The sequence below is a fragment of the Artemia franciscana genome, chromosome 14 (assembly GCF_032884065.1).
Source record: "Artemia franciscana chromosome 14, ASM3288406v1, whole genome shotgun sequence".
In the NCBI taxonomy this organism is placed as follows: Eukaryota; Metazoa; Arthropoda; class Branchiopoda; order Anostraca; family Artemiidae; genus Artemia; species Artemia franciscana.
Window position 1 is genome coordinate 25,122,055 of NC_088876.1, and position 24,569 is coordinate 25,146,623.

Genomic DNA, 24,569 nt, shown 5'->3' on the forward strand with positions numbered 1-24,569 from the left:
TAGTTTGTAGGTTTTATTAAGCATGGAACTAACTATGTATATAACCTTATTAATTTATGAGATGGGTGACGATAGAGGATAAAGACTTCAAATCAAACCTAAGGAATTTTTGTATACTACTTTTGATTTAGAGCATATTGAGCGAATGATAAGTAGTGTTTTTTTGTTTTTTTTTTTTTTTTTTTTTTTTTTTTTTTTTAGTAATTCAGCTCTTTTAAAGACAGTAACTAATATGCTAAATTTAAATATGGAAATCTTGTGATTCTCGTACTATCCTTTTCTGTTCCATTTCAGTAGAGGGGAAAGTATTACTTCAGCGTAAAAAGTAAAAATAAAAATAAACCAAGGTAAAATGTTAAAATGACGAGCAAAATAAATTTAAAAAAATTGTATATTAAAGCGTACATTATCTTAGTACTTGTTATTTGTTGGGATTTTGGATGCGTTTTATGTTAAATTTTCTCCTGATATCAGGGCAAGGTGGTAAGGAGGAGTTATTTTGGGAGGAAGGGGGAGACGACACTGCTCATAAAAAAATGAAAGCCAAAATAAAATATAGAACAAGTCATAAAATTTTTGAACCTTCTGCCTCGTATACCTCTTCTATCGTAAGGGTCTTGTTTTTTTTACTCGTTCACCGTTTCTATATCCGAAGTTGAAGATTGAACATGAATTTTTGTCCAAAACCTGGACCAGTTCTTCTGCCTCTGTAAAAAAAAAACAATATTTTATCAAGCAGCTTTAAAATTGTTGCTCATTTTAAGTGTAAAATTTGCTCTTTATTTTCAGTAGATATTTTTTTTAAATTAATGCATGCTCATTTCTTACACAAGGAAAACGAAAAAAATGGCGGTCTATCACACTTCCTAATATGTAGGCTACCACATTAATATTTTTCCAAATTTACTGCCTTTGAAACTTAATCAAACAGTTCGTGGTAACGAACTGTAGTAAGGAGCAACTCGGCTCAACAGTAACCAAAACTCTAAAAAATGGAATGTTGATGCCAATAGTTACATCAAAAAAATCGTATTTTAATGCTGATTTTAAATATAAAATTTGCCTCATTTTAGAAAATAGGGGGAAATACCCCCTAAAAGTCATACGATCCTAACGAAAATCACACCATCAGATTCAGCGTATCAGAGAACCTTATTATAGAAGTTTCAAGCCCCTATCTACAAAAATGTGGAATTTCGCATTTTTTGCCAGAAGACATTCACGGATGCGGGTTTATATGTTTTTTTGTTTTTTTGGGTTTTTTTCCAGGGGTGATCGTATCGACTCAGTGGTCCTAGAATGTCGCGAAAGGGCCCATTCTAACGGAAATTAAAAGTTCTAGTGCCCTTTTTAAGTGACCAAAAAATTGGAAGGCACCTAGACCCCCGCCCACGCTCATTTTCCCCCAAAGTCACCGGGTCAAAATTCTGAGATAGCCATTTTATTCACAATAGCCGAGAAACCTAATAAATATGTCTTTGGGGACGACTTACTCCCCCGCAGTCCCCGTGGGAGGGATTGGAAGTTACAAACTTTGACCTGTGTTTACATATAGTAATGGTTACTGGAAAGTGTACAGACGTTTTCAGGGGAATTTTGTTGGGTTTGGGGGGAGAGTCGAGGGAGGGGGGGGGTTCACGTGGGAGGATATTTCCATGGAGGAACTTCGCAAAGGGGAAGAGACTTTCAATGGAGGGGGCGCAGGATTTTCTAGCATTATTTAAAAAAACAATGAAAAAATAAATATGAAAAGTTTTTTCTGCTGAAAGTGAGGAGCAGCATTAAAAGCAGCAAAAGAAATTATTACGCATATGAGGGGTTTACCTCCTCGTAATACCTCGCTCTTTACGTTAAAGTATTTTTAGTAATTTTAACTATTTATTCTACGGCCTTTGTGATTCAGGGGTCATTCTTAAGGAATTGGGACAAAATTTAAGCTTTAGTGTAAAGAGCGAGTTATCGACGAGGGGTGAGCCCCCTCATATACGCAATAAAAACAATACGAATATAGAAGTTCGCTACGTAAGTTAATTCGTAAGTTACGTATATTTTTTATATTTTTTTCCGATTAAAACTATGAAAAAGCCATGTTGTTGTTATTGTTGTTGATTCCAACGTTTTTGGAGCATGAATCAGCTCCGTCACGTTCGTATCAATCTTGTCCAGACAATGTGTATGGAGAATTTTTAAGAAACGATGACAACTTTCAGATTAGTGAATCACTTAGAATCGTTATTTGCAGATTCTTTGTTGGTGGCAAACCATTTTTTCCACTAGTATAGCCACCTACATCAGACCACCTTAATTAATTCTAAAGCATTTACAGCCATAAATTACAATTTACATTAAATTTCGTGGGAAACACATTAAACTTATACAATATATTGAATACATTAATAAACATTTGACTTGATACAACATGACCCAAGACTGCTAAAGCACATCAAATAAACTTGAAGTTCTAATAAAACAACCCAGTGCAGAAACAGATACCCTACGAGCCCATGGAGGGGCGGATGAATTACCCACCACCGCACGGAAAGTAAACGCACCAAAGAGCTTTAGAACTTTTCTTTTTAATATTTCACGCTGGGTATAATACTTTTTACACGACATTATAACATGGCGGACATCTTCATATACATTACATACATTGCAATTTGGGGAGTCAACCAAATTCCATTTAAAGAGAACAGTATTCACTTTAGCATGGCCAGATCTGATTCGAAATATTGTTTTGGCAATTTTCCTCTCACTGTGAATTAAGTCCAATGGAGGAGGCTTAAAATCATATAGATCCAAGATTGTATTAGTGGACTTTCTTGTGAAATCAGCTTTCTCATCAATTGCGGGTTTGGCCTCATAACTCTGAATATATTCACTCAGGGACAAGTTTACATCCAACAATTCACCATTTCTGTAGGCCCATTTTGCCATTTTATCAGCTGACTCGTTCCCAGGAATACCTGCATGTGCTGGGACCCATGTAAGTTGTAGATCATAACCATGTTTTAGAAGGTCATCAACTATTTTTTTCAATTTGTGCAGCAGTTTCTTTGGCATCATTTTGTTTCATAGCTAAGTAATTTAACACAGATAGAGAATCAGAACAAATCAAAAAGCTACCAACTATACCGTTTGACTTAATATAAAGAAGTGCTTGATAAATAGCAATCATTTCTGCAGAAAAAAACAGTAAGCTTGTCAGGTAGCTTAAATCCGCTAGAAGTACCAGCTGACGGGACTACAAAAGTGCATCCTGCACCCATTTCCGACTTAGATCCGTCAGTGTATATGTGAGTAAAGTCAGTCCATTGCAGAGTCAGCCTATACCACTCTAATTTTAAAATTATTGTTCCTAAATCTTTATTTCTGTTATCTAGAGCTAAATTAATTACATTACCTATTCGGTTGAAACGTGAGGAAAGGTCATCTATATTTGGGGTTGGAACTAGCCCTGGAAGGCCAGCATTACTCATCAGACAAGAATATTTATAGACTGTAGGGGAAAACCTTGGTCTAAACTGGAGATCTTGATTCCATGTAGCAATGCATTCTTTATAAACAATATGATTTGTTGATCCCATTTTTTTTAGAAAGTAACGGGCTTGAAGATTATTTCTTCTCCTCTGAAGTGATGTGACGCAAAGCTCACAGTAGAGGGCTGGGATGGGGGTGGTTTTTAAGCAGCCTAGAGCTCGTCGGAGAACTTGATTAAAAGCTGAATCAAGTTTCTGGAGGTTGTGCTTAGTTGCTTCTCTATAGAACATGCTACCATAGTCCAGTTTGCTGGTGATTGTGGCTCCAATTAGTTTTGAAACACAAGAATATGGGGCTCCTCTTTTAGAGAGGCAGATTGCATTGAGAAAGTTTGCCCTACTCATCAGGTTACCAACAAGATAGTCGATGTGGCTAGTCCATAGCAAGTTTGAATCCAGTAAGACTCCTAGATAGCCAAATTTATCTGCATGTTGGATGTCCACTCCTGCTAAAGACACAATGGGGGGTTGAACATTTGTTCGATTTTTCCTTGAGAAAAGAACACTTACTGACTTCTCTGTTGAAAATGACATGTAGTTTTCCATTGTCCAATTTTCTAAGTAATACAGGGCTTTTTGGACTGAAGCCTTAAGGCATCCCCTATCTCGAGAGGAGGCAGCTACTGCAATGTCATCAGCATATAAGTATAGTTTACAACCCAGTATCGTATCTAAGTTTATATCGTGACAATACACTAAAAACAATAAAGGACTTAGTACCCCTCCTTGGGGGAGACCCACATTATTTGGAGTACTAAAAAAGCCAGACGAATGATTTTCTAAAGTTATTTCTATTTTCCTCTCTGTCAAGAAATTACCAATCCATTCCACGATTTGAGGGCTAATATTTAGCTTCTTTAGTTTTGCCATTAGAGTAGGGATATTCACTCTGTCAAATGCTGAAGTCATATCAAGGAAAACAGCTAGAATTTCTTTTCCTAAGCGGAATCCCTGTTTTATTTGATTTTCAAGCCTCACAAGACAGTCTATTGTACTGCGTTGGGGCATAAAGCCTAGTTGTTCTGGCTGAACTACTTTCTCAATTTCTGGTAGAACTGTTTTTTTTTATCAGTCTCTCCATTAGCTTGCAGAGGCATGAAGTCAAGGCAATTGGGCGATATGATTTTGGGGATGTAGGGTCCTTTTTGGGTTTCAGGATTGGTATTATTGCAGCTTTTTTCCAAAGCGATGGGACATAACCTTCCTTGATGGACCTATTAAACAAAGTTAAGACAGAAGCCTTAAGCAGGGGGGACATGTTGGACAGCATCTCATTGTGAATCCTGTCTGGGCCCATAGCCCCTGGTTTTAATTTTTTAATAATCGTATCAAGATCCTGTTCTACAAGTTCAATATCATTCTTAGGGAAGACCTGTGTAGGTTGCATAGTGGGTCGGTTTTGAGTAGAAAGTTGTGGAGGAATGTTTGCAATTAGATACTCTTTCAGAAGTTTTATTTTCTCGGGTGTTGTGGCGGCAGTGGTTCCGTTGTGTATCATGATGCCAGATATTGGGGAAGACCTTTGTCCAGTGTAGACTTTCCAGTTCCTCCACAACTCTTTGATTGATGTAGTCTTCGTAAACTTTGTCTCAATTAGAGTCTTCCATCCATTCTTGATTTCTTGGGGAACAATTTTCCTAAAGATGGCTTGTTTTGCATTCATTTCAATTTTGTTTGTAACTGTAGGATTTCTTCTAAACTTGTTTCTTGCCGTGTTTCGTTCCTTATAAGCTTTTTGGCATGCAGCAATTCACTCTGGTGTAGAGTTTCTAGATTTTCTTTTAAGTTTTACATACCCAAATACCCTTTCACTAGCATTCACCATAACCTGAGTTAACTTCTCATTAAGCTCCTCAACAGAGGTAGGTAGTTCAACATCCGTCAGATCCGAGTCTACCTCTCTCTGCCATTCAGGCCAGGACTCCTTGCGGAACTTCCAACTCACAGACTTCATTAACTGAAGTCTATAAGCAGAAAAAGTAAGCATTGACATTATTGGGAAATGATCAGAGTCAAAGTGTGACGGTATAACAACCTCAAAGTCAACTGAAAGGTCTAAAGAAGCAATTGTTAAATCTATAGTAGAAGTCTTCCCATTTAAGGGGTTTAGCCTAGTACCTAGATCTATTGGAGTGATAAGACAAACCATATTTTGAGGATCAGTAATAAAATCTGCCAGTAAATTAGAATTATGATTTGGAGATGATGTTGAGTCCCACATTGGGTTGTGAAGGTTGAAGTCACCAGCAATTATTTTCCTCTCTTTACATTTCTGAAAAGCATCTTTGAACTGCTTAAAATCAAAGTCAGTTGCAGTCCTGTTATAATAGTTGATAACGGATATCCAGTTGTCCGTTCCATCTTCCTTGATAGATATAATCCCAATTTCATTTTTTCCTGGGATAAAATCATCTACTATTTTAAACGGGATATTATCCTTAAATAAAGTCATGAGTCCTCCCCCTGGTCCTGTCTTTCTATCCCATCTAGCCATGCTATAGCCTTTAAAATTCGGGGAAGTTTTCTGTTCATTCAATAAAGTTTCCTGAATCAGTACAATATCTAGCTTACTCCTCACTAGAAGGTTTTTCAATTCTACTACCTTTGATTTTCCCATTCCCCTGATGTTTAGTTGGATTACCCTCGTAGTCATTCTTGGATTTTTTGTTTATGAACACTCTTATTTATTGCCTTTTTCCCTGGAGAGGACAAAATTTTCTTTGGAACAAAGTTATCTTCGTCCATACCATCCTCTGAGTCTGTTTCATTTCCAGAAACAAAGGATTCAGATTTCTTCAGTGAAGACAGGATCTTCTGTACCTCTGACTTCGAGCTTTTGCTTAACTTTACACTGGAAGCAATCAGTGAGCATAATGATGACGCTACTGTGGTTAGTTGGTCTATTTTTTCTCTCAGTAAGACAACTTCCTTGTTAATTGGTTCCTGTATTTTTGCTTCTGGTGGGATTGAAGGGTGAACAAGGACTGGAAAATTTTCAAAGTTTAAAGCTGGTAGTGGTGTTTGCAGAGTCTTCCCTTTGGTGTCAGTAAAAGCTTGAACTGCATCTTTGAATGATATACCTTTTGTAACTGACGTTTTCAGTATTGCAGCTCTAAACTTGTTATCCTGGCACTCTTTACTGAGGGCAGTGTGCTGTCCATTACAGTTTGCACATCTTACTTTTTGTTCATTTCTGTTTTTGTTTATCTCATGGCAAGCTATCATGGGGTGATTATCTCCACAAATACCACAAGTATCTTTACCCCAACAGTTTAGAGAGTTATGGCCAAATTTCTGGCACTTGAAACATCTCAACGGTTTTGCTATGAACTGTTTCACCACAGTGAGGGCACTCCATATAGGAATTATTGTAGGAAAATCTATTTCTTGAGAGAAGTCAACATGTATAGTGTAGCTAGTGTATGGCTTACCATCTCTAGATGTGGGATGAGGGTTTAGTACAGTTGCCTTTGTAACCTGTTCTACTTGCTGAATATCCTTACAGTGTTCTTCAGGAGTAGCTAAATCCCTGGGAATGTATAGTACTCCTTTTCTGCTTGAGTAAAGCATATTTGCTGGCTTCATTTCAAATTTGATCACTATATTATTCAATGTGAGATCCCTTATGCCTAAGATCTTATTAGCTATGTCTAGATTTTTTGGAACAACTTCAAGAGAGCCTCCAGGACCTAATCGTGGGAGTATTTTCCCATAGTCATTTCCTAGAGCTACAGCCAATCTACGCCCTAGATATCCAGCAGAAGTCTTTGATAGAGGGACTAGCTTACCCTTGTCATTTGTGTCAGTAGTTTTTGTCATATCATGACCTTTAGCCAACAAATTTGGTACAGTGGGTCCACCTTTAACTCCCCCACAACCTCCACCCTTCCCAGGACTACCAGGAACCATTACGTCTTTCACGTGACAAGCTTACTTTGCAGAGAGAAAAAAAAAGTGAATGCACAAATACGATTGAACAGACCCCAGTAAAGTAAAAAGAGAGGCAAAAATACAAGCAGATAAGGGCACTATATACAGCACATACATACAAGTAAGCAATATTTCTTAAAGCACAAGATCTCAAGGAGATAAAAGAGCCTAAAAGGTGGTATGAATATCAACCATACAGTCCCTTCACTGTTTTGCATTTACCAAAATTCAATAAACACTTTTTTCTCCTTCACATTAATTGGTTATTGTTTGTTTTTTCAACCAATCAAAATCTTCAGGTATTACTGTTTTCTACAACTTGAATTATTGCCAAGCTGCGTTTTAACAGCACTTAAATTGTTTATTTTGAACTTGTATCATTAATCCCAAGTTGAATAATTGCAGTTTAACCACAAAATGTTTTATTCAACCATGTTCTTATAGGCTACCAATTCCAATAGACTAGAGAAGAAAACGCCTATTTGAGATTCCTTCAAAAGATCTTCCACTAGTAGCATTTAAGGTACTTTTGCTCTCAAAAGTGAGGGATACTTCCCTACACATTGATTATTTACAAAAAACTCCTACTATTTAATTTGGCAAAAATTAATTCTTCTTCTTCTTCATGAAAAGCCATTTAGCCCAAAAAAAATTAATATGCAAATTTCGTTTTAATTATTTATGCGCGAAGAGCCAAGATCAAAAACTGCATTAATTCAAAAACGTCCAGAAATTAAACAAAACAAAAACAAGTTTTTTTTAAATGAAAGTAATGAGCGACATTAAAAATTAAAACGAACAGAATTTACTCCGTATATGAAAGGGGCTTTTCCTCCTCAACGTCCCGCTCTTTACGCTAAAGTTTTTGTACTGTTTTAAAATGTAGAGCTTAGAGAAAGAGTCAAACTTTAGCGTAAAGAGCAGGGCGTTGAGGAGGAAAAGCCCCTTTCATATACGGAGTAATTTCTGTTCGTTTTAAGTTTTAATGTCGCTCCTTACTTTCATTTAAAAAAACTTGTTTTTTGTTTAAATCTAGTAGAAATGTGAGTCTAGTTAATGGTAAAACTGAAAAATGTTCTATGCTTCCTCTTTCGCCACATTTTCTCTGGTCAATTTTTTTTTATATTTAAAGTGTTTTTTTTTGAAACTTTTCAAAGTGGAAATGAATACACTCTCTAAATCTCCATTTAGGACAGAAATAGAATCATCGAAGAATAAGAAGGTACGACATTCGCACAAACCTGGACCAGTTGTTTTGCTTATTGCCCTTAAACTAATTTATTTGTTTGTAGAACCTTCAATTACTCTTAGTTCATTTTTAGAGCTATTGATAGCATTTCTTTTTCTTTTCTAACCAGTTCAATTCAATGAGAAGGCAGTTGCTTATATTTTGGATATTATCGTGGATTAAAAAAATTGTCTTACCGTGTTTACTCTTCCTTTGATACTTTTGTGCTATTCTTTCGTAGTAGACTTAGGATTGAAAAGGGTTCTCTAAGTGACCCTGATTGCCCTGTTGAAAACATCCATTAGACTTTATTGCGTTTTTGTTCTGCTTGAATGCGGATTATATGACAAGATATTGGGAAATCAAATTTGATAAGCTTTGTGGCTAATTTTCCCTTTTTGTTTTGACGAAATAGATCTATAAAAAAGCTCTAAACCTTCATGAGGGGATCCACCCCCATGGAAAGGCTGATGATTGTGGTGAAAATTATGCCGTGGAATTGAACATGTTGAAGAACTCTGAAGCAGACGTTTCTTCTCTACAAAAATGCCAATATTGTATTTTTATTGTCTAGTAAAGAGTGATTTGTCTCTATTGTTTTATTCCCCATCCCTTTCGAGAGTCCCTGGGGACAGTAGAGTCCTAGAAACTTGGGAGGGAGCTCATTCAATCGGAAATTGAAGGTTCTATGTCTTTTTTAAGTGTCGAAAGTGATTGGAGAGCAACCAACCCCCTGTATGCCTTTCATTGTTCCCTGGTGTTCCCATGGTGATGCCATGGTACCCAAGCACCATGACATCGAACGAATATTTTCAGATAGCTGCTTGGCTCAGAGAAGTGGTTCTAATAAATATATCTCCTGAAAAGGCGTAACCTACAAAGACTTCTGTAAACAAATGGGTAGGCTATGTTTGGTTGTGGCTTTCTGATTGGCTTGGAATTTCCAGGGAACCCTTCGAGAGCAAAGAGGACTTTAAATTTTTGTGGGGGAGTGTGCTAAGAAGCTCAAAAAAGTAATATTTAAACACGTGCCTACTATCAGAGGGGAGGTCAATGAAACTTTTGGTGAGAGGGAAGAGAGCGTTGAAGCCATAAATTCGTTCTGAGATCCAAGTTTTGAACTTTCAAGATTTTGCCTCTCGAGGGGTTATTCACTTCAATATGGTGTGGCTTGGAGTCTACCCCTCAGCTCTTATTTGGCTCTATTTGTTCTAGTTGTGTAATGTGGATGCTGAGAACGTGATAGCTACCCTTTTTATAACCGAAATGGTGGATTTCGTCGAGAATTCTCATCAAAATTCTAGTTTTAATAATATTTGTAAAAACAAGCTGAGCTGTTGTGTAAAGAATTTTTGTGGAGCGGATCTCATATTCCCCTCTATTTACAGAATCCTGGTATTACTGTGCAAAAAAAAGGACACCTATACGAGTCCTTATTCAGGAGAGATTTATATTGTACTAGTTTTTTTTCAGGTAAAAGTAAAGGATGGCTTTAAAACTCGAAACAAACTGGCATTATCTTATATTTGAAAAGCCTGATACCCCCTTCAACCACCTTTCCTTACATTGAAACTTTTCCATCCTTTTCCATCTGGACGTTTCATGGAGTAATATTCTGAGCCAAGAATAATGGGATGAAAACATTTCTTTTTTTATCACAATTTTTCGAGAATGAAATTTATCATTTATTTCTGTTTGCTTTAAAATTAAATGCTGCTTGTTCAAATGATTTGGAAGATAATTGGTAACATAGTTTGAACCACTAACTGGTTAAACAAGGCCCATCAAATTTCAGCGCAATGACCGGGGGGGGGGGTAGAGTAGAAAGTGGGTAATGAACCTTCATGTGTATAAGAAAAATTCGTTTGTTTTAATTTTGCTTCTAAACAAAAAAATGCTTTTTTTTATTCAAGTCGTACTAAAATTAGTTTTCATGTAGTTTGTTTTTCTTTTATTTCTTGTCATGAAGGCATAAGCTTGTGTTATTTTCAAGATAAAATTCCTTGGGCACTCGAATTTTTTATAGCTAGGAAATTACTATCCAATTTTCCCTTAGTTGCCTAGGAAGTTTCTTTCCTACGATACCTTTAATGTTAGGCCGTAAACAACGGTGTAATTGTATTGGAAAAATAACTCTTAGAAAGTGGTCAAGTAAGATTTATTTCTTCGAGCAATTGGCGTGACACGTGCAATTACGTCGCAATATTTGCTTGAGTCTTTTCACTCATTCTTAGAGTTTTCTAAAGATTACATTCAGCTTCACTTTAGCCTTCATCTAAACAGAGCAGCAAAACACGTTTATCTATGCATTTTGAAACCCCTCCTACTCATCTCAATGCGTTCAACCCTCAGGGGTCTCTAATTCTAGTCAAAAGACGATTTATGAGAATATTAAGGGGACTGGGAAGGGGATTATGGAAGAGGCGGTAATTTCACTGGGGTAATTCAGTAGGAGGTAAGTCGCAAGAGTTGAATTTTAATGATGATCCTTTTCCGAGTCAGACGTCAGACGTATTTGTTATTTGGGTCTTCCAATTGGATCTTCGCTTGTACAAACATCGACTCCTGATTAATCTAATATCCCTTACAATTGCCCCCTATTATGCCAGTATAGCTTCTATCATGTTTCAAAAGTCGCTTGATGTCATATTTACGCTTGTATTTAAAATTGTTCCTGCATTTTCTATTTGTGTTAAATATTTCCTTTCTGAAGTTTATTTCTTTTTTTTTGAGCTAGGACTGGTAAAAGACAAATTCCCTCATTGTTCTTTAAAGTTGTAAATACATTCTTTATTCCTCTCTTTGGACGCATTATTAGTGGGGTGCCTGGAGTTTTGGTGGCACAGTCATTGATGCTCTCTGCAAGGTCTGATGATAATTGAAGCGGTAACTAACCCATCCCTTTTACCTTTTATAGCACCGGGTACCTCTTTTGTTATCAGATAAAGGTTTTGTAACTATGCACTAAGATTCCTCGTATGAAAGATTAAATAAGAAAACAATTTTTTCAACTGAAAGTATGAAGCAACATTAAAACTTAAAACAAACAGAAATTATTACATATATGAACAGTTTGCCTCATCCCCAACACATCGCTCTTTGGGCTAAAGTTTTTATTGCACTTGGTATTAACCAAGTGACATATAGCGATCGCAAATTCTGTCGGTCTGTCAGTCGGTCCCGGTTTTGCTACTTTAGGCACCTCCAGGTAAGCTAGGACGATGAAATTTCGCAGGCGTATCAGGGACCGGACCATATTAAATTAGATGTAGTCGTTTTCGCGATTAGATCATCTGGGGGGGGGGGAGTGGAGTTCGGTTAATTCAGAAAAAAATAGAAAAAATTGAGTATTTTTAACTTACAAACAGGTGATGGGAAATTTGATGTTTGGAAGGATATCGTATCTCAGAGCTCTTATTTTAAATCCCGACCAGATCTGGTGACATTGGGGGGAGTTGGGGGGGAACCTAAAATTTTAGAAAACGCTGAGAATGCAGTGGTCGGGATGAAACTTGGTGGGAAAATAAGCAGAAGTCCTAGATACGAGATTGATATAACCAGAACGGATCTACTCTGTTCGGGGGAGTTTGGGGGGAGGGGTTAATTCTGAAAATTAAAAAAAAATGTTATAAAAATTTATAACTTACAAAGGAGTGATCGGATATTAATGAAATTTGAAGTTTGGAAGAATATCGTGTCTCAGAGCTCTTATTTTAAATTCCAACTGGATCCGGTGATATTGGGGGGAATTGAGGGAGGGAACCTAAAATCTCGAAAAACGCTTAGAGTTGAGGGATCGGGATGAAATTCAGGATCGTAATGAAATTTCATATTTAGAATGACCTCGAAACTCAGATCTCTTATTTTAAATCCCGACCGGATCCAATGCCATTAGGGGGGGGGGGGGGTGGAAATCTTGGAAAACGTTTAAAGTGGAGAGATCAGGTTGAAACTTGGTTGAAAGAATAGGCACAGGTCCAAGATAGTTGACTGACATAACCGGACCGGATTCGCTCTCTTTGGTGGAGTTGGGAGGGGGGGGGTAGTAATTCGGAAAAATTTGAAAAAATGAGGTATTTTTAACTTACGAACGGGTGACCAGATCTTAATGAAATTTGATATCTAGAAGGATCTTGTGCTTTAGAACTCTCTTTTTAAATCTTGACCAGATCTGATGACATTGAAGGGAGTTGGAGGAGGATACCGGGTTTCTTCGAAAACTTGAAAATCGAGGTATCTTACGAATGGGTGATCGTATCTTAATGAAACTTGATAAATAGAAGAATCTTATGTTTCAGATGCTTCATCTTCTGTTCGAATCGGATCCGGGGACATAGAGAGTTGGAGTGGGGAAACAGAAATCTTGGAAACCAGAAATCTTGGAAAACCCTTAGAGTGGAGAGATCGGGATGAAACTTGATGGGAAGAATAAACACAAATTATAGATACGAGATTGACATAATTGGTACGGATCCTCTTTGAGGGAGCTGGGGGTTGTTAATTTGGAAAAATCAGAAAAATTGAGGTATTTTTAGCTTAAGTACGGGTGACCGGATCTTAATGAAATTTGATATTTAGATGGAACTCATGTCTCAGAGCTCTTATTTCAAATACCGACCAGATCTTTTGACATTAGGGGGAGTCGGAGGGGGAAACCAACAATCTTGGAAAACGCTTATAAATGTCATAGATGTGTAATTGACGTAACCGTACTGGATCCGCTCTCTTTGATGGAGTTAGGTGGTGGGGTTCAGTGCTTTGGCGAGTTTGGTGCTTCTGGACGTGCTAGGACGATGAAAATTGGTAGGCCTGTCAGGGAGCTGCACAAATTGACTTGATAAAGTCGTTTTCCCCGATTCGATCATCTGGGGGGCTGAAGGGTGAGGAAAAATTAGAAAAATTGAGGTAGTTTTAACTTACGAGTGGGTGATCTGATCTTAATGAATTTTGATATTTAGAAGGACTTGTGTCTCAGAGCTCTTATTTTAAATCCCGACCGGCATTAAGCCTCTGATTTTCCTTCTAAAGCAATCTATTGATTCTTAGAATTTCGCTAGAGCTCATACTTCATGAGCTCTTGGATCTTGGCTCTTCCGACCTCATCACAAGTGCCATATGAGCTCTTAGCTCTTGTTTTTAGTACTCCCGAAAAAGCTTCTTTTCCAATTAAACGAACATAGTGTTTCAGAAGTCGTTCTTAAGGAACTGGGACACGATTCAAACTTTAGCGTAAAGAGTGAGTTATTGAGGAGGAGGCAACCCCCTTCACATCCGTAGTAATCTTTATTCCTTTTAAGTTCTAATATTGCTCCTTACTTTCGGTTAAAAACTTGTTTTGTTCTTTTAATTTTTGATCTTTTTTAAATAATCCCAGAAAATCTGTCCCCACCTCCACGGAGAAATAGCCTCCCCGCGGATATATCCTCTAGACAATTCAATCCCGGTGAAAATTTACTCAGGCAACTACATTTAACAACTCCACTCGCAAAATTTAGACGGAATAGGAAAAGCTAGAAATTAAAAGAATTTGTGTAGAAATTCTGGTAAATTCCCCCAGTGTATGATTTCCTGTGACAAGCTCACCTCCTAGAAACTTTTCTCCCCCATGAAAGAAATCCCTGATGAAAATTCGTCTTCCCACCCTAAATAAAAGAGATATTCCCTGGGGCTGTTGGGGCTATGTTATATTCATAGGCACAGTTATTGGGCTTTTAAACAAGGATAAACAAAATGGCTATCTTAAAATCTTAATCGGACGATTTAATTGGGAAAAAGCTGCGGGGAGGGGGCCTAGTCGCTCTCCAATCTTTTTGGTCACTGAGGAAAGGCACTAGAACTTTTAATTCACGTTATAGTGAGCCCTCTCACGATGCTATAGGAGCACAGGGTCGAAACGACCATCTCTGGGAAAAAAACAATAACAAAAAAACAAATAAACACGCATCCGTGATCTTTCTGGCAAAAAAATAAAAAAAATCCACATTTTGCAGATAGAAGCTTGAAACATCTATAATAGGATTCTCTGATACGCTAAATCTGATTATGTAATTTTCATTAAGATTCTATGAATTTTAGGGGAGTGTTTCCCTCTTTTTTCAAAAACAAGGGAAATTTTTCTCAGGTAAGACTATACTTAATGAAACTTATATATTAGAAATCAGCATAAAAATCCGATTCTTTTGATATATCTATTGATATCAATATTCCGTTTTTAGAGTTTCGGTTACTATTGAGGCGGATCATTCCTTACTTACAGTTCGTTGCCACGAACTGTTTGAAACACCATTCTAAGAATAGTACCATTATATTCCCTGTTTAACATTCTTTACAAATATAATTATTGCTGCAGCGATAAGTCTACTCCGCTCGAAGAACCCCCAAGGGAAGAGCATAAATTATACAAATTGCCCACTGTTCACAAAAAAAAAAAAAAAAAAAAAAAAAAAAAAAAAAAAAAAAAAAAAAATTAAAAATGCTGGCACGTTTGGTTTTCGCTGTCCGACCGACATGAAACTGTATGGAACTTTCCTCCTTGGCAAAGGGACCCAACATTGTTTGTAGTAGGGGAGTGGGTATTAAGGACGGAAATTAGCCCGAAAACTTTTTTTCTCTTCGTACTGAAACATACATGCGCAACTCGCTGTGCTAAATGGACAATAATGTTCAAAAATTATCTTTGGTTAGGCTACAAATCCTCCAAAATTGAAACCGATTTTTTTTTTTTTCAATGAACTTAAATGTCGCATCCTTAAGTCATCGGCGCAATGACCCAGATGCGTAAAACTGAAAAAAAAAATCACAAAAACTGCGGCTTCACAAGGGGCCAAAAGATTTTATTTCTGAACGGCTAGAAGCTGACTTGAGCAAGCTGTATTTTTTTTTTTTTTTAGCTTGTATAATATAATATTGTTTCTGTGTTTTAAAAGATATCAGATATCTTTCCGTATTCTTTCATATCTGTTTCACAATTATTTTATTCTGGAAACATTCCGACGCGTAAAAATGCTTCTCTGTGAGGTTTTTAAGCACACATTATACAAGAGCCTGAAAGAACTAAAACGTCACCTTTTTTGATAATTCAAAGCGATTTGTAACTATCGCTGCGATAAAAGCTACTGCTACTACTACAGCGAACAACTCCAGATTTATTCATAGGGCTTAATTGCATGAACACTTTGATTTCTGATTTGCTAGAATCAGCTTTGAGTACTTAAGAAAAATTATGAGTCAGTAATTTAGTAACTTCTACTGAATTTCTTACCACCAATTGGAATCTATTTAAACTGATGTAGAAATTCATTCATTCATGTTGACCGTTCTGGAAAAGTACTTATAGTTGTAGTACTGCCTTAGACTTATATGTCAAGAGTCCTCTTATTTGATATGAGGTCTATTTTTCATCAGTCTTAGACTGTAAACAACAGTGAGTGGTTTAGAGAGGGGACTCAATGAATAGGATGAAATATCTTACAGAGATGGATAGGATACAGGATATCAATTGGTTATGCAACACATACATAGTCCACTAAGGAGACTAATAACATTTACATATTTGGCAAAAAAGCCATGGTTTGTCTGGAGCGTCGTCATTTCTGCTGCCTTAGACTCTATCGCACTCGGCAGCACTTTGGTGTCTCTTAGATTCAGAAGTAAATCCCTGCATTGTCATAGTTTTACATGATTGGTACTCCAACAGGCAAATCCGTCTTGTTTTGGAATGGGAAATAATCACTGGAAGACATAGGCAAAAACTCTCTAAGTCCATTGAACTTTTTAAGGGAATTCAACAAAGTTCTACTCTAGGCCCCTTCATCTTCAATTATCTACAGATTCATTATCTACAGAGATCAATGCAACACCTGCTGTCTTGTGTCGTTGATTCCTGAAGTTGATTTTTACTATAGCTAAGCCTTACTGAATTCCGTCTTCTATGTCAATCTTTATTTGTATTAAATAAAAAAACAAGTTTTTTTAACTGAAAGTAAGAAGCGACATTAAAACTTAAAACAAACAGAAATTACTTCGTATATGAAAGAGACTGCTTCCTCATCAACGCCCCGCTCTTTACGCTAAAGTTTGACTCTGTCTCTCAATTCTTCTTTTTAAAACAGTAAAAAACTGATGGTGTGATTTTCGTTAAGATTCTATGACTTCTAAGGGGCATTTCCCCCTATTTTCTAAAATAACGCAAATTTTCTCAGGCTCGTAACTTTTGATGGGTAAGACTAAACTTGATGAAACTTATATATTTAAAATCAGCATTAAAATGCGATTCTTTTGATGTAGGTATTGGTATCAAAATTTCATTTTTTTAGAGTTTTGGTTACTATTGAGCCGGGTCGCTCCTTACTACAGTTCGTTACCACGAACTGTTTGATTAATTTAAAAAACCTTTTCCACAAAATGAGTTTTTCAAAGAAAAGTAAAAAGCTCCATTAAGCCAAGAATGAGCAAAAATAAATTCAAGTAATCCAAGCGTAATACAAAACGACGTCTTTGTCTTTGAGTTGCGTATAATCTTACCCATTAAGAATAAATTATAATTTCAATTTTTTAATTGTAAATTTTAAATTATTATTAATTATAATATAATTTATTATTAATTACAATTTTTGTATAATCTTTAAAGTTACGTATAGTCTTACCCATCAAAAATTACGAGACTGAGATAATTCGCCTTACTTTATAAAAAGGGAAAACACCCCCTAAAAGCCATATAATCTTAACGAAAATCACACCATCAGATTCAGCGTATGATAGAACTTTTTTGTAGGGTTTCAAGCTCTTATCTTAAAAAATGTAAAACTACCAATTGTAATTGGTAGCTAATTAAAAATTGGGAACCAATTGTAATTGGTTAGCAAATACCCTAAAGTTTGAAAAAGGGTGGGGGAGGAGGCCTAGTTGCCCTTCAATGGTTTGGTTACTTAAAAAGGCAACAAGGATTTTTAGTTTTTAAAGAACGTTTTTATTAGTAGAAAATATATGTACCTTACAAATTAACTTACGTAACGAACTTCTATATTCGTATCTTTTTATTATGTATATGAGGGGGTTTGTCCCCTCGTTAATACGTCGCTCTTTACACTAAAGCTTTAATTTTGTCCCAATTGTTTAAGATTGACCCCTGATTCAGAAAAGCTGTACAATAAGTAGTTGAAATTACTAAAAATACTTCAGCGTAAAGAGCGAGGTATTTAGGAAGAGATGAACCCCCCATATGCGTAATAATCTCTGTTCCTTTTAAGTTTTAATGCTGGTCCTTACTTTCAGTGGAGAAAACTTTTTCATATTTATTTTTTCATTGTTTTTTTTTTAAATAATGCTAGAAAACCCTGTGCCCCCTTCATGGAATTTCTCTTCTCCCATGACAAATTCCTCCAAGGAAATATTCTCCCACGTAGGCCCCTCCCCTTAACCCCCCAACCAAAAAATCTCCCTGAAAAGGTCTGTACACTTCCAAATAACCACTGCTGTATGTAAACGCTGGTCAAAGTTTGTAACTTGCAACCCCTCCCCCGAGGACTGTGGGGGAGTACGTCATCCACAAAGACTCAGTTATTATGTTTTTCGACTATGCTGAATAAAATGCTTATCTCAGAATTTTGATCTGTTGACTTTGGGAAAAAATGAGTGTTGGAGGGGGCCTAAGTTTCCTCCAATTTTTTGGTAACTTAAAAAGGGTACTAGAACTTTTAGTTTCCGTCAGAATGTGCCCTCTCGCGACATTCTAGGACCACTTGGTCGATAGGATCACCCCTGAAAAAACAACAACAAAAAATAAACACACAAATAAACACGCATCCGTGATTTCACGCATGCGTGAAAAATACGAAGTTCCACATTTTTGTAGATAGGAGCTTAAAACTTTTAAAGTAGGGTTCTCTGATACGATGAATGCGATGGTGTGATCCTATGACTTTTAGGGGATGTTTCCTCCTATACTTTCCAAAACAAGGCAAGGATACTTTCCAAAACAAGGCAAATTTTCTCAGGCTCGTAACTTTTGATGAGTAAGACTAGATTTGATGAAACTTCTATATTTAAAATTAATATAACAATCCGATTCTCTTGATGTATCTATTGGTATAAAAAGTCCATTTTTACAGTTCCGGTTACTACTGAGCCGGGTCGCTCCTTACTACAGTTCGTTACCACGAACTGTTTTGATTTATACATTCTCACACGCTCCGATTTCAGCTGGATCTAGTCTTTTGAGGGATTCCTTGAGAGTCCGTCCTGCCTTAAACGACCTTTGTGATTCAGGGGGTCTTGAACTTTAGCGTATAGAGCGAGGTGTTGACGAGGGGCGAAACCCTTCGCATTACATATATGAGGAACTTAGTCCCTTCGTCAATACCTTCCTCTTTACGTTAAAGTTTGAATTCTGTAAAATAATGGCCGGTATAAGCAATAATTTGTTTGTGTTATTTTCCGACCAATCTTAGCATTTAATTTCATCTTAAGCAGCTTCTTAACTATGATTTTTATGTGATGATAAACCAAAGATATTCGATGTCTTCGGCTTGTGGTTGTTATTAAAATATAAAAAAAAAAACAGTTTTTTTTCCAACTGAAAGTAAAGAATAACATTAAAACTTAAAACAAACATAAATTATCATATCTTTTAAAGATCTTTTCTTTCATTCATTTCAGCCATGTAAGAATCGCTCAACTTGCGACTCTCATTTTTATATAAATATTTCGACCTCTTTGGCTGTTTTGTTATTATGCCTTACAAAATTAGTTCCGCAAATATCGCTAATTTAAGTTACGGTAAGAATCTTTCAATTTCTCCAGCGGAAAGGGAATCTTCCGTGGAGGGGGAGCTGGAGTTCCCGATATCATTTAAAAAACGATCAGCGTTTAAATAAAAAACAAGTTTTTTCCAGCTGAAAGTACAGAAGCACCACTAGAATTTATAACGAAAAGAAACTTTATAAAAGAATTTATAAATGAAAAGAAACTATTACGAATATCAGGTGGATTGCCTCTCCTCAGTAGCTCAATCTTGCGTTAAAGTTTCTATTGTAACATTATTTTAATTGAATATCCATTGTGTTTCAGGAGTCATTCTCAAACAACTGAAACAAAAATAAAACTTAGTTTATCATACGGTTATTATTAGTTTAAAAAAAATAAAATTGATATGCAAATTTCTTTTTAATTATTCATGTATGTTGAGTCAAATTCAAAACCTGCGTCAATTCAAAAACGTTCCGAGATTAGATTCCGGAAACCAGATGATTTAGTGTGTTTTTTATGAGCCAAAGTGAACGGAGGATAGCCTTTCCCCCTCCCCTCACCTCGTATTTTCCTCAAACGCTTCCGATAAAATTTTTAGATGATTTATTTGTTCAAAAATATTCTGAAAATCATATAATAAGGCCTCTGTGGTTGACAGAATCCCCCAGAGTCTTAGGGTAAGGGTTGCAAGTTATGCCCCAGGGGCATATAAGTTGTTTTTGAAGGTGTTGGTCGGGTGAATTTAGAAGAGGCTAATTTGATTGGAAATGTATAGTTCTAATTTTCTTTTAAGATTCCAATATGATGGATAACAACTAGCCCCCCAGCCCCTCCCTGACGTCCTATTTTCCCGAAACGTGTTCAGGTAAAATTTGTGAGATAGCCATTTAGTTACCAATAATCCAAAAATCATCTCGAAATAACAATGTCTTTAGGGTGGACAAAATCCCCCAGAGCCCATGGGCAAGAGTTGTAAGTCAGGCCCCGGGACATTTAAGGTTTTTATGGAACAGGTGGTCGTATAAACTCAGAATTGGATGTAGCTCATTTGATTGGAAGTCGGAAGCTTTAGTGCTCTTTTTAAGAATAAAAAATGAATGTAGGGTAATCAGCCCCCCCGCCTTTGCCTATCATTCTCCTAAACATATACGATCGAAATTTTGAGAGATCGATCAGCCTTGTTGAAAGATCCAGTAATTATGTCTTTGGGGATATCAACCTCCCCACAGTCCTCAGGACAAGGGCTGTAAGCTAGGCAATTCGTTTATTGTTAACGCATAGTATATGTTACTGAGAAAGGTACTCATGTTTGAACTTTACTTTCCAAGAAGACGAAGGGTATTCAGGTGAGTCTTTCAAAGAATATTAAGGGGAATGATGAACTAAATCAAAACACGTTATGTGTATACGGATTGTCAAAAGGGTGTAAAGCAGGAATAACTGAATATATTAATTTGGAAAATTCAGAAGGCAATATTTGCATGATACCTATACTGCTGCAACTACCACCATTACTACTACCACACTACACCATTTACAATATTGATGGGAAAGTAATAACTAATCAAAAGACGCTCTGTGCATGTACACTGTCAAAATATCGTATCTTATGAATTGATTTGGGTATTAGGTTGGAACTTTTAGAGAATGCTTAAAAGGGAAGATTGTCTCACCAAAGGCAATAAGTGCGCTGTACTGTGAATACCACTGTTACCGCTACTACTACTACTACTTCTATTGCAACTACTGATAAGGTTAGTAGGATTGTGATAAAAATTTTAAGAAGTATATGAAAATAAAGGTTATCAAAAGGACTTACCAGCAATGTCATATCAATAGCTAATTGTATTAAGTTGAAACTTCGAGGACTGAATGAGAGGGATGTTCTTCTGATCAAACAAAATATGCTAATACCACTCATGCTAGTAGTACTACCGCTATTCAATACTTTTACTAGTAATGTCAATACTACTGCTGGAACTACTATTACGACTATGCATACGGGTATGAGGGTGAAATTTTCCTGAAATTTGAAGAGGGGAAGGTGAACTGAATCAAGACGTGTCGTTTGTATGCAGGTTTTCAATTGGATGTAACAGCAATATCTTAGGAACAGTTTGGTGTGTGAAGTTCAAAATAACAAGGCTTGTTGTGAGGGATGTTGAACTAACCAAAAGAAAATGTTTGCATCCTAATGCTACTGCTTCTACTCATACTACCATTACTATTATTACTATTTCTTCTATCACTACTACTGCCACTAAGGGTATAAAAGTGAATATTTTAGGGAACGTTTAGAAGGAGTTTGAATTATATATAAAAAAAAAAAATATATACATGCAGGTTTGTAAAAGAGCATATAAGCAAAATCAGAGGTAGCACCACTCTATAATTGCTAGAAATATCATTGAAACTTGTAAAGGAGGTAATTTGATTCAAAATTAAAAGGTATATTACCTTTTTAACAGTAAAAAAAAAAACATTGGAGGGTAAACAGCCTTACTCCTAAGCCCATTCATTTTCAAAAAGTATTTAGTCAAAATTATGAGAGAGCCATTTTGTTCCGCGTAGTAAAACGGTATAGAGACTATGTGCTAAGGAATATTGGGCATGTTGACCCCCAAAATTATGCAATTGGTCCAGTATGCTTTAAAACTTGTTGCTTTAAACTAAATCGAAAGGCATTGTGTTTATGGTTGCCAATAAGACATCTCAACAATATATCGAGAATGACTAAGGGTTTCAAGTTGAAACTTGTAGGGCTACTTGTGTTACTACATCTTCTCTTTCAATTTAAACAAATAAAAAGATTGTAAGTGTATCCAGGTTGTACAGAGCGTAGATAGAATCTTTTTGGAATGATTTTAGGTTTTATTTTGATTAAAAATTGTAAAAAAAAAGTTCCTCCAACCTACAAATATCAACTAAAACTAAACAAAATACATTTTAAATGTTTTCACTTTTTTTTACTTAGAAAATAAAAAAAAATGTCAAAGCTTTAAGGAATAAATATCACTATATGTCAATTACTCCACTATATGTCAAACTCCACTATATGTCAACTGACAATCTGCGGTTATTTGTTTCTTGTTTATTTGTTTGTTTGTTTGTTTTTTTCAATAAAACGCAAATTATGTTCTGGTTTTGAAAAGGCATGAGGGTTATCAGCCCTGCAGCCCTACTATGTGTTTGGGGAAATGGTGGACGTGGGACGGGGGTTAGTTGTCCTCCAATGACTTTCGAATATTATTTAAAGGCCACTAGTCCTTTCGATTTCTAATCGAATGAGTCCTTTTTGAGATTTCTATGATAACAAATGGTCATCTCAAAATTTCTATCAAATGCATTTCAGGAAAATCTGAGGTGTGGAAGGGGGGGGGGTCATCCACCCCCCGATCACTTTGATTCTTAAAAAGGGAATTATAACGTCTTATTTCAAGTTCAATGAGCACCCTCCGGAGTTTATGCAACCACTATTTCTAAAAAAAAAATTTATTCGTCCTTGGAGCATAACTTACAACCCTTGGGCTGAGGGCTGTGGTTGGGGGGGGGCTGTTGTTGTCATCCTCAAACAAATAATTTCCAGACATTTCAACTACACTGAACTAAATAGCTATCTCAAAATTTCGATTCGATGTGATTTGAGAATTGATCGGTGGTTGGGGAGGGGGTGGCTTTCTGCCCTCCAATCTCTTTCGGATATTAAAAAAGGCCCTTTCAATTTCTAATCGAATCAGCCTTTTTGGAAGTTTCAATACAAATGGCCATATCAAAATTTCTATCAGATACATTTCAGGAAAATACGAGGTGTGATGGAAGGTATCCACTCTCCAAGCACTCTGAATCTAATAAAGGGAACTAGCAATTTTGATTACCAATCCAATGGTATTCCACACCACCGAATTTTATACGACCACCCTTTCTAGAAAAACCTTGGCCGTGGGGTGTGGGGGGCTGTCATCCTCGAAGACATAGTTTCCAGACTTTTCAACTACGGTGAAAAAAATTGTTTTCTCAAAATTTTTATTGGATGTGTTTGGAAAAATGGTGGGCGTGGAAGGGTGGTTATTTGCCTACCGATAATTTACTACGATTAAAAAGGGCAATAGCCAATTCAATTTCCAATCGAATGAGCCTTTTTCGAAGTTTCTCAGAATTCTATCAGATACATTTCGGAAAAATACGAGGTGTTGGGTGGGGGTGTGGTGTTTTGTAGCCACCTTCCGATCACTCTGAATCTTATAAAGGGCACTAGAACTTCTGATTACCAATCCAAAGAGCCCCCTTCAAATTTTATGCGATCACCCTCTCTATATAAACCATATATGCCCCAAAAAATAACTTACAACCCTTACCCTGAGGGCTGTGGGTGGTTTTCATCCTCAATGACATACTTTCCAGACCTTTCAACTACTTTGAACAAAATGGCCATCTTAAAATTTTGACTGGATATGTTAGGGGAAATTGTGGGCGTGGCAGGGGGGGTTAGTTTTCCTCCAATCACTTTTGACTTATCAACTAGGTCACTGACCCTTCCAATTTCCAATCAAATGAGCCCTTTTTGAAGTTTCTCCGAAAACTGTTTCGATACGAAGCGTCCTGATCTAAAACTGAAAAAAACGGATACTACATTTTGCCCACATCGTCCTGATTTTGGGTTTCTTGGAATAGGTGGTTTATCCTGATGCGGATATCTTTTGTGTATTAGGAGAATTAGTTTAATTCCAGTCATACAATTTTATGTTCGTGAATAAAATTTTACATGTTTTACCTTTTTTGCAGCTCTTTCTGAAGATCCTTTGACAAAGTTAGAGAAAGAAAAAGCAAAGTTACAAAAATCAGTTTTGCGGCTGGAACATGAAAATGACAGTCTCGCACATGAATTAATCAATGTCAAGTTAAAACTCAGAGCTGAACTGGGCGAGGTACGTTTTTTATTCCCAGCTTTTACTTAGGATGTTCCCAATTCATTCGATTACCGTTCACAATGTAAAATACCTTAGTGGAATCAAACTTATGAAGCCATCATCTATATTTAGTATCTCTATCAATATCTATATATTAATATCTATATTTGAATCTAAAAAAAATAATTGCAGTCTAGGGCTATAAACAAAAAGGTTTAG

At 36.4% G+C, this 24,569-nt stretch overlaps 1 protein-coding gene across 1 annotated transcript in view; it reads left to right on the plus strand.

Moving 5' to 3' along the window:
• LOC136035493 (rab GTPase-activating protein 1-like) overlaps window positions 1-24,569 on the plus strand; it is a 285,782-nt gene that overhangs the window by 182,520 nt on the left and 78,693 nt on the right. The window contains exon 14 of the mRNA XM_065717324.1: window positions 24,226-24,368. Within this exon, the coding sequence (XP_065573396.1) occupies window positions 24,226-24,368 (143 nt within the window). The remainder of the gene's footprint in view (window positions 1-24,225; window positions 24,369-24,569) is intronic.